We start from the raw sequence: 14,223 nt of genomic DNA, 5'->3' as shown, positions 1-14,223 counted from the left end.
GCCAAAAAAATTTTATTCACATTTTTTTGGAGATCCAAAATCAATGTGTAAAGAATGGCTTTAATAATAATAAGATATCAATCTTTTTCTTTTTTTAAAAAAAAGATACAAAGTTTTTATTTATTAGGTTTATTTGTTATTAACTGAATTTAGGCTGGAGTAGTAATTTAAGAATAAGAAACTTAGGGACAATTGAGTTTATAAAATTAATTTTTAAATAAACAAATTTATATTTGGTAGATTTTCATATATTTAAAATTGATTTAAAATCGCCGTCAATTTAGTGCTACCCAATTACTTCAAATAAATTTTCTATTTGAAAAGAAATATATTATTTAACTAAATACTTATGGTTATATTTTGAGCAAATATAAAGAAAATTCAAAGAATATACGAAAGTTTATTATGTTCACAATTTAACGAGAGATAATGGTTATCATTTATTGTTTCTGAGTTTAAAATTTAAAGCCAACAAGGACACCCATATGAACCTCGCCAAGGTTCAAATCCCAAATTCTCAATTTGTCTTTAAATCCATCCTTCTCCATTTGTCGTTGTTGATAACCAACAATATGTTAACAATAAACTAAATTAGATGGTCATTCTGGGACCGGACTTAACCGAGTCAATCATACAAACGGTAGGTTCTGTCCGTCTTGGTCGTTTTGGTGTCCAGTTCTGTCAGGTGCTTGAGCCAGGTTAACAAAAATCAGTTCCAACATTACAGGTATCTGCTTCTGTTTTCCCTTACAGGACATATCAGTTTATGGAAAATAAACTCAAACCGAACCACTTAATACTCCCCCTTACCAAGGCTCATTGACAAGTGATATGGCATGACACAAGCAAACTTTTCTGCATACTAATTAACACACACAGTTACTCATCCATCTCAGATTTGAAGAGAAACCCAATAAAAGCAGCTCTATAATCAACCATTCTATGCTGCTTACCCAAAAATCTTAATTTCTTACTTTAGAAAAACAGGGCACTTGTGTAAGGGCTAAGAAAGATATTGCTTGGGTAAGACTTAAGAGAATATGTGGTTGAACCCAAAGAAAAGGCAAGAAAAATGAACAGAATGAAGGGTGTCTATATCAAGTGTCTACAGAAACATGACGCACAAAAGGAAGGTTTCAAAACTTGTTCAACTTTCTTCCATGATAACTATGATTGCTAACGTATAACTCAACTAATCTCAGAATGTGTACTGTCTTACAGGTTACAACTTACTATTGAAGGTCATTCATTTTCTTTCCAACTAAAACCTCTAATAACACCGTAAGACCCTTAGTTAGGATTATTTAGAGATGATTAGTATGAATTGTAGGAAAGGCATTCTAGTAATTAGACATTAAGTTTGTTAGGGTTTCTTTCGGTTATAAATAGTTCGACAGAGGTTAGTTAGGGGGCATGAAGAGTTTTGTGAAGGAATTCCTAATTGGGGAATTTGGGAGAGAGTAGCTCTCTCGAAAGGCTAGGGTTACATTGTCATTTTCTTATGACCATGTGATATTATTATCAATATATTTTCATATAATTCTATATCTTAGTGTTCTTGTTTGTTCTTGAGTATTTCTTTGTTTGGTTGGGTTCCTAACACATTGTGCCAAATAATATTGGCTGTACCATGAGAGGAAAACCAAGCAATAACCAAAGGATGGAGTCAATCAAGCTCCAAAACAAGCCCATGCTGGTGATTGTAAAGCTTAGGAAGTCAATCTAGAGAAGCACTAACTCATTCTAAAATGTTTTAACCATGAAAGCTTCTTATTTTCCCCTCTTTTACGTCTCATCAAAACGTACAATAACAAAAGATGGTAGCACCAACCAAAAGAGTTACAAAGAGACTATCTAAGGGAGAAAAAATAAGAACCACACACCAAGAGAAAACTAGAAAAAAAAATTATCATTATCCCCCACGATTGTTTCACACAAAAGGTAACAGTTCAGAGAAAGACCCTAAAGGAGTTTCAGCTTGAACTTTATCACAATTGGAAAAACCACCAAGAAGAACCAACAAGACGAAATTTTATTATATTTATTCATATCTTCAAATCTAAACTTCAGAAACCATAGATCCAAGCATCTTGAAGTGGGTGTTAGTGATCGAATGCAAGCCATAAACAATCAGGAAAGGAGAGAATGAAATGAACTTAAAGGCTATATTGCACGCCCAAAAATCTAACCTTGGAGTCAGAGCAAAGACTAATAATTATTTATGGGACGTTGACCCTTGTACACTAATATCCAACTCTCCAAGAACATTTAGTAACTCATTGACATTGATAAATGATAGATAAACCAAGTTACTAACCAAAGAATCTTTACGGTATCCTGACTTCTCTAAACAATCAACCCTGGACTGGACAGTCTACTTCTAGAGGAATCCCCCATACAGGAGGCTTCAACACATAAAACCTTATGATATTGGAGCAAAGATATAGTGTTCTATTCCATTCCATCAGCCCCCACACTTATCTCCTTCTCCAAAGGAATTTTAGCCTATTTCTTTTTACAACACAAGCCAAAGATTAGAAATAAGGAAAACCACTATGCAAAAACATCCTAATAACTTTAAGTTAAGAAAAGAAGACCGCTTTCAGTGTCTATATACACACGTACCTTATGAAATATAACATTAAATTTAAATATATACACCTCTATAAAACATATTTCTTATAAAAGAAACTAATAAGAAGCATGGGGTGCATTACAGGATGTGCCTCAGCCCTCAGCAAGGGCACCTCGCTTTAGGAAAGTAAGGCACATCGAGTGTCTAGACAGGCCCTTTAAAAACCAACTACTCCAGCCTCCAACCTATACATGTAAGATTCAACAAGCTGATCTTTAGGATAGAGTTTGCATAATCTTCTATAACTCAAACTCCATACTTAATTCATTAATGATCATGCATACATCCAAAAATTGGAGCTTGTAGATAAACCTTAACTTTTGTGTACAGTTGTGCTTGAAACAATTGAGAGGGAAAAAGAAAAAAAAAACTTTTGTTCTCATCTCCTTGGGTCGTATAAATCTACATTTATACCTCTACACAGCTTCTTCATTCAACAAGAAGTCCAAATTTTTGTGAGGAATTAGAACCCAAAAGCCAACATCCCATAATCAAGTTTCATAAGACTTCTCTTGGGGATGAACATGGGGAAAAATCTCTAAATTACTCTGGCAGTAGCTTTAGTGGCTCTGGTACACATACTAGCTCCTATATCTAATGATAAATCATTTGGCATCAAGGAACTTGATCAATACCTAGATAGTGGACCAACAAATTTAAGGAAATCAAAGTTTACAAACATCAGGGTCCATGAATACCCCTAGATCATTGATAAAACCATAGTGGTTCAGAACTTCTTAAAATTTTGTTTTCCTCTTCATAGTAATGAATTTTGGGCATTTCATGGAAGAAGAAAGGAGTAAAAGGAACGAACCCAAAATTTTTCATATTCTAACAGTTGCTTGCCAATTTCTTATACATTCTCCAAATGCTTACATCCACTGTAACAAAGAAGTACAGAAAATTCGAATACAAAAATATCCCATTAAACAAGCTGACGACAGAACAACTAGAGTATAGAAGCATCGAAACGACGCAATTAGAGGATAATCTTTCCCAAAGACAACAAGTCGTCCACCAAATGCACCATCTCAAGGTACAAATTATTAAATGAACAAACAGCCAAATAAGCCGAAAAACAAAGATGCAGTGTTCCAAATAAAAATTAAGGGATGTCCCAAGGTTTGGGCTCGGGCACAACAACGACCATACCTTCAAGGTCGGGAGTGAGAATAACCTGGCAGCCAAGCCTCGAGTTCTTGTTCAAAGTCCTAGCCCTGGAATTTCTCTTGAGCACATACTCCTCGTCGTAGGACCGCGGCGGGAGCTTGTTGATCCAATCCTGGGCGATTCTGACCTCGCATTCCGCCGAACAGGCGTCGATTTGTTCCAACCGATGGGAATCCGGGTCGATCAGGCCCCGATTGGCAAGCGCCTTCAGAAGAGTCTGGCCAGTTAATCCGACGATCTCTTTCTTTGTGCCCTCCAGATCATACGCGAAGAGTTTGATGGTACGATCTGATACCTTTTTGGATGAAGACGATGAGTGTTCCAAAGAGGTGGTGGCCGACGCCGACCATCTTGAGAAAATGGTCTTGGAGTAGGTGATCGCCGGGAGACGGTGGATTTGGCGGAGCCTGTGTAGGTTTGCGACTGCCATTGCTGTGTAATTTGATGGCCTGACGCTGACAAATGACGGACAATATACAAAGCTTCTCCCCGAGTTTTTTTTTTTCTATTATTATCTATAATCTATAATCTAAAAATATAAAAGCACAATTTTTAAAAAAATAATTAGACAGATTTATTCCCTCATTTTTCTAATTTGAAATAAATAAACCATTTTAAATTAAAAACTTATTACTTAAATTGAGTTTTAATTGAAGTAAAAAATGACTAATAATTAATTAAGTCCAAACCTAATGTATAAACATAAAGTTATTTTCGATGTTTCTCCCCTTATGTATCAATTTTCACTTTTCGAATAGTAGGGGATCGCATAGGACGAGGATGAAATTGTTGATAACAAAAAAAATTATATGTTAATTTATACTTTCTTTGTGTTCTTTATAGTTTATAGTTTATAGTTCTTTAATATCTAGGTACACATTTTCCCTTTCTTAAACTTTTAGTTTATCCAGATAAAACTTGAGTTGCATTATTCTTTTAATTATTTGGTTTATTTTTTATAAGATGATGACAAAAAGTTAAAATTAATAAAATTGGCAGTTTTTTCTAAGTATGTCATCAACAAAGTTACATTTACATTGGTTCACAAGTTTATGCCGTTACAAAAAAGAAAAAAAAGAGATAAAGTGACAACCAAGTGTGTAAGTGCAACAAATGTAGTATCAATCAAACCTAAAAAGTGTTCAAAATGTGTGTATCACTTAAGCTTTCAAATGACCTAACAACCGGTTAGTTTGCAACTCACAACCTCCCAACAAGCTTTTTAAAATGTGAAAAAAGCATGCAACCAAATGTGTAAATACAATAAACTTAGTTTCAAACCAATTGAAAAAGTGTTCGAAACGTGACATTTCCTTTTAAACAATGCTAAGGATTCGATTGGATTGAATTAAGAACAAAATGTTTTTCAATAATACATTTCCTTTTAAACGATTTTTTGGAATTAAACACTTAATGTTTGTTTATACTTTTTTTTAAAAATACATTATTTTAGTTTGCCAAACACTATCATTTTTTTTTTTACAAAATTAAACGCTTTGCAATCTCAACTAAACACATGGACAACTTACAACCTACCAAAATTAAAAAATAAAAAAGTGAAAAAGCACGAACGCATGTCAACCAAGTGTGTAAGTGCAACGAATTTAGTTTCAAATCAACCTAAAAAAGTGTTTAAAATGAACTAACAACGTTTAAGTGTAGGTTTTGTAACTCATAACCTTTGTAGAATAACAACGACTGTGTAAGTGAAACAAACTTAGTAAATGTTCAAAACATGGTATGTCAAATATACCCGATGATGAAAAAAAAGTCACTTAGATATTGGTAGTCAAATATAATCGTGTTTCGTCAAATCTAAATGTACTAAGATCCTGAAAAAAAATTAGAATATTGGATTTGATGGGAGCTTTTTTTTCGTTTTAAAAAATGTTAATGTTAATGTAAAAATAAAGTTGAGAGTCTAGTCGGCATGTATATCCATTAGCTGTGTGATAGACAATGGTGTTGTTTTCTTTATTAAGATTAAGATTTAATTTATTTTTGATTAGTTCCAGAACAATTACCAAAAATCACATTGGCGGATACAATCAATCAAAGAAGACGATACGTTCTCGAATTGATTCAGTAAGTTTTCGAACTAAGAATTTCAGTATTGCTTCACGTCAACCACATGGTTTTTGCTTCTTCAATTCTTTCATGCCCAAGCTCAAGTCCTTCTAGCAGGACCGCCATAGCTTCATGCTGTTCTACCAGACATTTCAACTTCGGATTCAATCCAAAATGGCCGCCGATTAATCCTAATCATTCCATAACGTTGAGTTTTAGTAATGGTAACCGTTACAGACCGGTGAGTTTTTGTGCTTTGAAAGATGTGAAATCTTCGTCTTCACCCTCTCGTAATGGCAATGCTTCTGAGTTCGATGTCGTCATCATTGGTGCCGGAATTATCGGGTTGACTATTGCCCGGCAGTTTCTTATCGGATCGGACCTCTCCGTTGCTGTTGTTGATAAGGAGGTCCCTTGCTCTGGAGCTACCGGTGCAGGTGAAAATGTTCGGTATGAAATGGTAACTTTGTTCGTTGTTTGTCATTGACGTTTTCTTAAAATCGGAATGTGTTTGAATTGGTTTCAGGGCAGGGGTATTTATGGATGGCGCACAAATCCCCTGGCAGTGACATTTGGGAACTTGCCTTGAGAAGCCAGAGGCTGTGGGAGGGTCTGGCTGAGTCCCTGCGTGATCAAGGCTTGAATCCATCGGAAGAACTGGGTTGGAAAAAGACCGGTAAGTAAAATGATGAAACCGATTCTTTGTATAGATGTTTTGTTTTTGGCTTTTTTTTTCTTTTTTCATTCGTTCTCTACAAATGCGAGTATATTTGACTTTCACGTCACTTTACATTTTTCATTTGCTGTCTAAGATTCCTTATATAGATGTTCCGTTCTCGTCTTTTTTTTTTTTTTTTTTTTTGTTCTTTCTTTACAACTGTGAATAACTTTTCACATCATTTGAACATTCTTCATCACAAAGGATTACGCTTTAGGTAGTTACCATTCTTTTGGAAGGCACTAGCCACTGACCATTTTTATATTTGCAAGTTCCATCTATTAAACTCTTATCTCATTAAAAGGCTGGTAAAGAGACTAGTTAATTAAGTGTGTTCCCTAAGGGTCTCCTGGGTTAATTTATGTCTATAAGAAGGAAAATGATGGGATTCTATGTTCATAAAATTCATGCAACCGGGTCAGTAAATTATAACAAATTCATGGAGTTAATTTGTGCCCACAAACTGATTTAAAGACAAGATTTGAACTTTTTGATCCACTTTTCTTTGAAAATTATGTAGTCTTGCATGAATTGTATGCTGACGAGTGAGTTGTTCTACTTCTTCTTCTTATTATTTTTGCTTTAGGGAGCTTATTAATTGGTAGAACACCTGATGAGCTTGACATGTTAAAGAGGAAGGTAAATCAATTTTCTGGAGCTGGACTGGAAGCTGAATACCTGTCTAGTGTTGATTTGCTTTCCATGGAACCAGCTCTGCTGATCGGGGACAGCTGTGGGGCTGCCTTTCTCCCCAATGACTGTCAACTGGATGCATATAGTACTGCAGCATTCATCCAAAAGGTTTTGGCTGAAAGTAATCAAATATTAATTTTTTTCTTTCTACCTATCCATCCAATTATGTCTGCTTTCCAAGTGTTGATATCAAGCTAATACATGCCTTCTGTTACTGATAGATATGATAACCATGTAGGCTAACAGGCATTTTAAAGGAAGATATGCAGAGTTTTTTCATGACCCCGTTACTGGCTTGTTAAGGTCTGTTTTTCTTAGGCAATTGCACTTAGATGTTGACAACAAGAACAAGAAATATCAGTAGCACTGATAGATCACCACATAGTTGATGTTTGGCTACAATAATAAATATGGATATCATAAATGGTCACACTTTCTTTTTTCTTATCACTTTTTTGTTCCCCACTCCCCTTTGGTATCATTGTAATTTTCCTTCAATAGATGGGGTTGCACTATTCGGTTTTTCTTGTATTTGGGCTCGTTGTATAATCTTTGGACATTTCATTTATCAACGAAACTTTTTCTTACTTTCTTATAAAAAATGCATATCATAAATGGTATTTTCTTTAATAAATTAATATACAGAAACAAATAAAATTTTGAAATTCATTGACTAACTCTACAGCATAACCATTGGAGTCTCCGATGCTACAAGACTTCTGAAATGAGAATGCCATGGCCATTAGCCTGGTTAAATTTGATGTGAGATAACTTTGAGGAAATAGTAAAATAACGTTAAACTTAAAAGCTGTGGTAGAACTTTGAGAGAAAAGGAAAAGAGAGACATAATTTTTGAAACATACACTTAAATGTATTCATAACTTTGTCAAGTAGGAAGCAGTAAAGGTGCACTTTCTATGAAAAATTTTCTATGGGAGGGGGTCAACAAAGGTTATGGGTCCCATTTGGTGAGTTGGGAGGTAGCTGGGTGTACTGTTAATCAAGAGGGGTTAGAGATTGACAATCTTAGAATTCGCAATAGAGCATTGTTGGCTAAATGGCTCTGGCGTTTCTCTCTTGAAACTGATTCTTTATGGCATAGGATTATTGTGAGTAAGCATGACGCCCTTCCCTTTGAATGGTCTCTGAAAGGAGTTAAAAGCACACTCTGAAATCCCTAGAAGGATATTTCCTTTGAGCTTCCCACTTTCTCTTGACTCACTTGTTGTTTTGTGGGGGATGGCAAAGATACGTATTTCTGGGAGGATCATCTGGTGGGGGGGAGTTATCTTTGTTCTTTGTTTCCTCATCTCTATCATTTATCCTCGTTCAAAAACAGCATGGTTTCGAATTGTGTAGTTAGGTTGGAGAATTTGGAATCTTTTTCCATTGGGTTTTGCCCTAATTTGACCAATAGGGAAACGATGGAGATGACCTCTCTTCTTTCCTTGCTTGATTTTTAGGAAGGGGAGAAGGGATGTCCGTGTTTGGAACCCTAATCCTAATAGAGGTTTCAAGAGTAAGTCCTTGTTTAGTCTTTTGTTAGATCCCTTTCCTTACTCTGAGTCGGTTTTTGATGTGATCTGGAGGACGAAGGTTCCCAAGAAGGTTGGGTTATTTATCTGGCAAGTCTTACTTGGACGTGTTAACATTATGGATAGGCTTGTTAGAGAGAGTACTTTGCTTGTCAGCCCTTTTTGTTGTATGCTTTGTCGGAAGGCGGAGGAAGATCTTGATCATCTTTTCTGAGACTATCAGTATGTGAGGGCTGTGTGGAGCTCTTTCCTACAGGAGTTGGGCATCAGTTTTGTTGGCTCTAGGAGTATTAGAGACGATCGAGGAGTTCCTCCTCCATCCGCCCTTTAAAGATTAAGGGGGCTTTCTTTGGATGGCCAGTGTGTGCTATTATTTGGGACATATGGGGTGAGAGGAATTAGCGAATTTTTAGGGGTAGGGAGAGGGAGCATAGTGAGATTTGGTCTTTGGCTGCTAGATTTCATGTTTCCCTTTGGGCTTCGATTTTGAAGCTTTTTTGTAATTATTCTATAGGTAACATCTTATTTAGTTGGTCCCTCCAGCTAGATGGGGTGTTTTAATGAGTTGGGTTTTTTGGTGTATTCTTTCGTTTTTTCCTCAATTAAAGCGGTTTATTTTATCAAAAAGTGAAGGTGCACTTTCTGGAGAAAGGCAACTGTTGAGCCAATTTGCTTTGTGCTGTTATTCTGTTATTTAGTTGTGTTTTCTTAGAGAAAAAACCGGATGGTATTGAAAGAAGAAACTGGTATGAGCTGGCTTTCCTTGATAATGAAATAGAATATCATGAAAAATAAGGAAAAAGTAAAACAGAAGCACGCTGTCCCTGACAACAATCTGATGCTTAAAAGGGTGATCGCCATTGGCATCTCTCAATTATGTTTTATATGATCATGTATAGCATATCCTATGAGGTATCGTCTTAACAGTGCATGCAAAGAGCAATCCTCATTAATTTGTTTATTCAAATAGTCAAAATTACTCTGGTTTTTTGTTTAAAAAAATTGTCAAATTTTCCAAAAATTCTTGCTAATTCAGATATAAAATATTCAAATTACATAAACTGACCACTATGCCTTTTAAATGTTAATTGCTCAAGGTCTGGTAGCAATGGGAAGATAGAAGCTGTTCAGACGTCCAAGACTACATTGTACAGTAAGAAGGCCATTGTTTTGGCAGCTGGTTGTTGGAGTGGGACTTTGCTGCGTGATTTACTCAGGGAAGGAAAAACTGTTTTGGATGTTCCCATAATGCCAAGAAAGGTTTTGTCTATAGACATAATCTATTTTTTATTAGAGATGTTTTCATGCTTATGCTATTCTTCTCTGCTGTCTATTCTTGACATTATTATTTATTCTATAGATAAGAGGAATCGATTGGTGGAACCCAAAATGTTCAGTGTTAAACAGAATACGGGGACTAGGCTTTTTGCCGTTAATTACTGTAGTTTCTCAAATTTACTAGCATGATAATTGCTGAGTCTTGTTTAATAAAGTGTAACCCTCATATATTTTCAATAATTGCGAAAATGTTAACAATACACAATGTCTCCAATTAAGGGGTTGGAAGAAACAAGCATTATTTCCCTCCCTGCTTCTGGGAATTGATCTCTTGGTTATATCTTTAATTAGTCCCCTTTCTTGTGTTTTTCATACCTATACACAGTTGCTTCAGCTGTGAATTATTATCATGTTAGCTTGATATGTATTTACACTATTATATGTAGGTTCTTGTTTTCATCACATAGGTTCATGTTAGGTTACCACCTAACGCAAAACATGAAGAAATACAAATAACATCCTGGTTGTAATTTATTGCAAGAGAGCAAGCATACAAATAATCCTAATATATCAATAACTAAGGCTCTCACAGTTCATTTCAATAACATAGAACACTAAGTGACTTATTGTTGAGGTTGTTTTCCCTAAAATACTTTCCATCTCCTCCGAAGGTTGGTTTGGACTAAATCTCTATTTTTCACGGCAGGGTCACTTGCTGGTCATCGAGAATTTTAATTCCCTTCATGTTAATCATGGTTTGATGGAGGTGGGCTATGTTAATCACCAAGCTTTAACTTTGGCTAAAGATTTTGAGCAGACATCATCCGTTTCAATGACTGCCACTATGGATGTTCAAGGCAATCTAATACTTGGTAAAATATGAAATTTGTGATCTCAATTTTTAGTACTTCAATTTTTTTTCTCCCGATTCTTTCATTGCTGCCAGAAAGATTTTTTTTCTTTCCTTTTTTTCATTTTACTTTATGCATCTATGTGTATTATTAAACCAGCAATTCACCCAAAAGCTTAAGTTAGTGGTTGAAGGCAAATTTAATCATATATCACTGACATATATGTTTGTTTGATTGAGCTCAATCATGCTCTTCCACAAAAACAGATAGAATTAAATATTCTTTACCTTAATGGTATCTTGCTTGAAATGTGAGGAATAACAATTTTAGTCTTGAAAACATGTAAGGAATTGACATTACCTTTAAACCGATGAGTAATACAAAAAATTTGCATCTGGGATTCTTGAAACGAGTTGGCTGGAGTGGAATGACTGTATGTTTGAGGATGGGCATAAAAGTTAAGGAAACTTGGATTAGAAGTTAAGGGATCCTATGAACGAGTTAACATTTTAGAATTTAGATGGCATGCCGACAAAGAAAAAGTGTAAACAAAATTTACATTAAAGTATAGTGAGAATATTTTCAAAGTTAGAAATAAAAAAATAATGTCTCCCTTTACTCTCTCTCTCCTCTCTTTTCCGTCTCTCACTCTAGCAACAACCTCATTCCATGACTATACAAGTCAACCCCATCACAAATTTTAAGTCACCACCCTTTCCTTCGGGTGGGTTGAGATCCAAGCCTGAGATCTTTCTCCTTTGACCGCAAGGCAGTTTCCAATGTGTCTGACTGTTCTTCAAGTGGTAACTATGTTCATCTGATTGAGAATCAACATGATTGTTTTTTCTCTTTTGCTTTCTTTCTCTCCTTATTGTCTTGAATTTACTCGACTCTCCGTGCGCTTTTGGAGGCTCCATTAAATCATTAGTTTTCTTAAGGAAAATAGAGAGTAGAATAACGTGGTTTGGACTGAGAAGCTATTGAATCATTGAGGGCATTGTGCTGAAATTGAAAAACTCGAAGGCCATGGAGACTGGTGAAGATATGAAAGAATGAGCTTTTGTAGGCTAAGTGGCTTTGGCGTTTTGCCTCTGAACCTGATTCTTTGTGGCACAAGATTGTTGTGAGTAAGCATTGCTTTGCTCCTTTTGAGTGGGCGGCGAAAGGGATTAAAGGCACAGATCGTACTCCCTAGAAGGACATCTCGCTTGATATTCCTTTCTTTTCTCCTTGGGTTAGTTGCTTTGTGGGGGATGGTAAGTAGATGGCTTTTTTTAGGAAGATCGATGGGTTGGGGAGGCTCCCCTTTGTTCTATCTTTCCTAATCTTTTTCATCTTTCCTCTCTTAAAAATCATCTACGCTCTTACTCTTTGGTTTGGGGGAAAGTTCAGTGTCTTTTTCCTTCTGGTTGTATTGGCAGTTATCCAATAAGAAAACGACGGAAGTCGTCTCTCTTCTTTCCTTGCTTGATGAGTGTGACTCTAGGGAGGAGAGGAGAGATGTTCGTGTTCGGAAGCTCAATCCTTCGGGACCAACCAACACTGGACGAATGTATCTGACAACTCCAAAGGTAGTTAGCAAATTGGCAATCCGATAGCAAATAATTAGGATCTCATTGTGCCTCGTGCAGAGAATGCAAAATTGACAAAGTGAAATGTTGAAAAGAAAAAGGGATATTGGCGTTGAAGAGAAAGAGATCATGGCAATCCCAAATTCCCTTCCCCCAATAAAAAAAAGAATTAAAGTTAATATATTTCTAAGATCTTGCCTTTAATTTTATCTAGGCACTTCCTCTCGTTATTGTCCTAAATACTGTAATTTTTCTCATTACATCAATGAAAAGATTTTTGTTTGAAAAAGAAAAAAGTGTGATCTTATTTATTTATTTATTTAGGCGCTATGGACATAAATAAATTTCGTAATCTTCCAATTGCACTTTGTTTGTTTTGTTTTTGTCTCAAACATTGCCTTTTACTTTCACATAATCAATGAAATTGTTTCTTACAAAAAAAGGGGAAAAAAATATTGCAAGAAATTTGAAATCTCATCGGTAATTGGTCATCTAATTTCAGGTAGCAGCCGTGAGTTTGCTGGTTTCAACACTGAAATAAATGAATTCATAGTTGCTCGTATATGGGAGAGAGCTTCAGAATTCTTTCCTACGTTGAAAGAAGTCTCTTTATCAGATATCAAACACAGTAGTAAAGTGAGAATAGGTCTACGACCATACAGTAAGTATCATGTCACTTAATAAGTTTCATCTGTTGAAATTTCATGGTCTGGATTATCTGATCTTCCCGTATGAGTGTCCACAGTGCTTGATGGAAAACCAGTGATTGGGCCTGTTCCTGGTTTATCAAACGTGTTCCTTGCATCTGGCCATGAAGGTGGAGGACTTTCAATGGTGACTCTCTCTCTCTGTTATGGAAAGCTACTGATACTCCTAAACTACTCTTCTAATGCATCATAGAGACCATAAAAAAACTCATGGCTCTATTGTATAAATTACTAGTTGTCAACGATACCCCTCTATTTTTTGTTCATTCTGTAATCTGATATATATATTTTTTTTAACATCCAGGCAATGGGAACTGCAGAAATGATTGGTAACATGGTGCTGGGAAGTCCTGGGAAAGTTGATCCAGCTCCTTTTTTGGTACAAGGACGATGTTAGTAGATGCTTACAACTTATGATACAATAATGCTGCTTTTAGTGGCCTCGATCTTCATGTAAACCAACCCCTTTTTCCTCTTCCAAAGAGCCAACATGTAGTTGAAGGTCATCAATATCGTAGGAACTCAGAAGTCCATGTTTTTAAAATTCTGTACCTTGACTTTCAGAATCTGTTGTTTATTTATTCCGAGAAAATTTCCTGTGTAGGACTTAATGTGTAGAAAAATTCATAATCTTCTTGGTTCAGTATAAAATTGTAACTCATTCAGTGAGGTTAGAAATGAGAATGATGCATGATAAACTATTTCTAGCTGTTCCTGAATTGATACGAAACTCATTAAATGGTTGGAATAGGGAAAAGAAAATATCCATTGGCTGCAGTGGATGAACCCCTATCAGCAAGACTTGGGGAACGTTTGAGCTGACTTTTGAAAAAATTACTTTGTATTAAAAACACTTCTGTGAGCATTTTTGGAGGAACCACGTGTGATTTTCCTTAAAACTTCCGAATAGAACTTTTAAGTAACTTTAGAATTTGCTACGTTACTTCTAGTTGTCTAACCAATTGAAAATTTTGAAAAGTATATTGGGACAAAAGTAC

At 35.6% G+C, this 14,223-nt stretch overlaps 2 protein-coding genes across 2 annotated transcripts; one reads left to right on the top strand and one right to left on the bottom strand.

The window, feature by feature from the left end:
* Positions 1–3,435: 3,435 nt before the first annotated feature.
* LOC101218877 (rhodocoxin) lies at positions 3,436–4,337 on the bottom strand. Its single transcript, XM_004148900.3, has one exon. The coding sequence runs from the start codon at positions 4,233–4,235 to the stop codon at positions 3,741–3,743; it is 495 nt and encodes a 164-aa protein (XP_004148948.1). The 5' UTR covers positions 4,236–4,337; the 3' UTR covers positions 3,436–3,740.
* Positions 4,338–5,796: 1,459 nt separating this feature from the next.
* LOC101218638 (glycine oxidase) lies at positions 5,797–13,935 on the top strand. The gene is made up of 9 exons (XM_004148899.3): positions 5,797–6,309; positions 6,399–6,548; positions 7,177–7,391; positions 7,522–7,586; positions 9,916–10,078; positions 10,803–10,968; positions 13,021–13,179; positions 13,264–13,352; positions 13,530–13,935. Exons 1-9 carry the CDS (start codon positions 5,937–5,939, stop codon positions 13,620–13,622), a joined length of 1,473 nt encoding a protein of 490 aa, XP_004148947.1. The 5' UTR covers positions 5,797–5,936; the 3' UTR covers positions 13,623–13,935.
* The last annotated feature ends 288 nt before the right edge of the window (positions 13,936–14,223 follow it).

Source organism: Cucumis sativus, chromosome 7, assembly GCF_000004075.3.
Source record: "Cucumis sativus cultivar 9930 chromosome 7, Cucumber_9930_V3, whole genome shotgun sequence".
Classification (NCBI taxonomy): domain Eukaryota; kingdom Viridiplantae; phylum Streptophyta; class Magnoliopsida; order Cucurbitales; family Cucurbitaceae; genus Cucumis; species Cucumis sativus.
Note: the sequence above shows the minus strand (reverse complement) of the source record. Positions and strands in the feature narration are given on the sequence as shown.

Excerpts from the sequence above, each read along its gene's own strand:
- LOC101218877 (XM_004148900.3), bottom strand. The coding sequence starts at position 4,235 with ATGGCAGTCGCAAACCTACACAGGCTCCGCCAAATCCACCGTCTCCCG.
- LOC101218638 (XM_004148899.3), top strand. The coding sequence starts at position 5,937 with ATGGTTTTTGCTTCTTCAATTCTTTCATGCCCAAGCTCAAGTCCTTCT. Across the intron at positions 10,079-10,802 it reads TTCCCATAATGCCAAGAAAG|GGTCACTTGCTGGTCATCGA; the intron begins GTTTTGTCTATA and ends TTTTCACGGCAG. Across the intron at positions 13,180-13,263 it reads AATAGGTCTACGACCATACA|TGCTTGATGGAAAACCAGTG; the intron begins GTAAGTATCATG and ends GAGTGTCCACAG.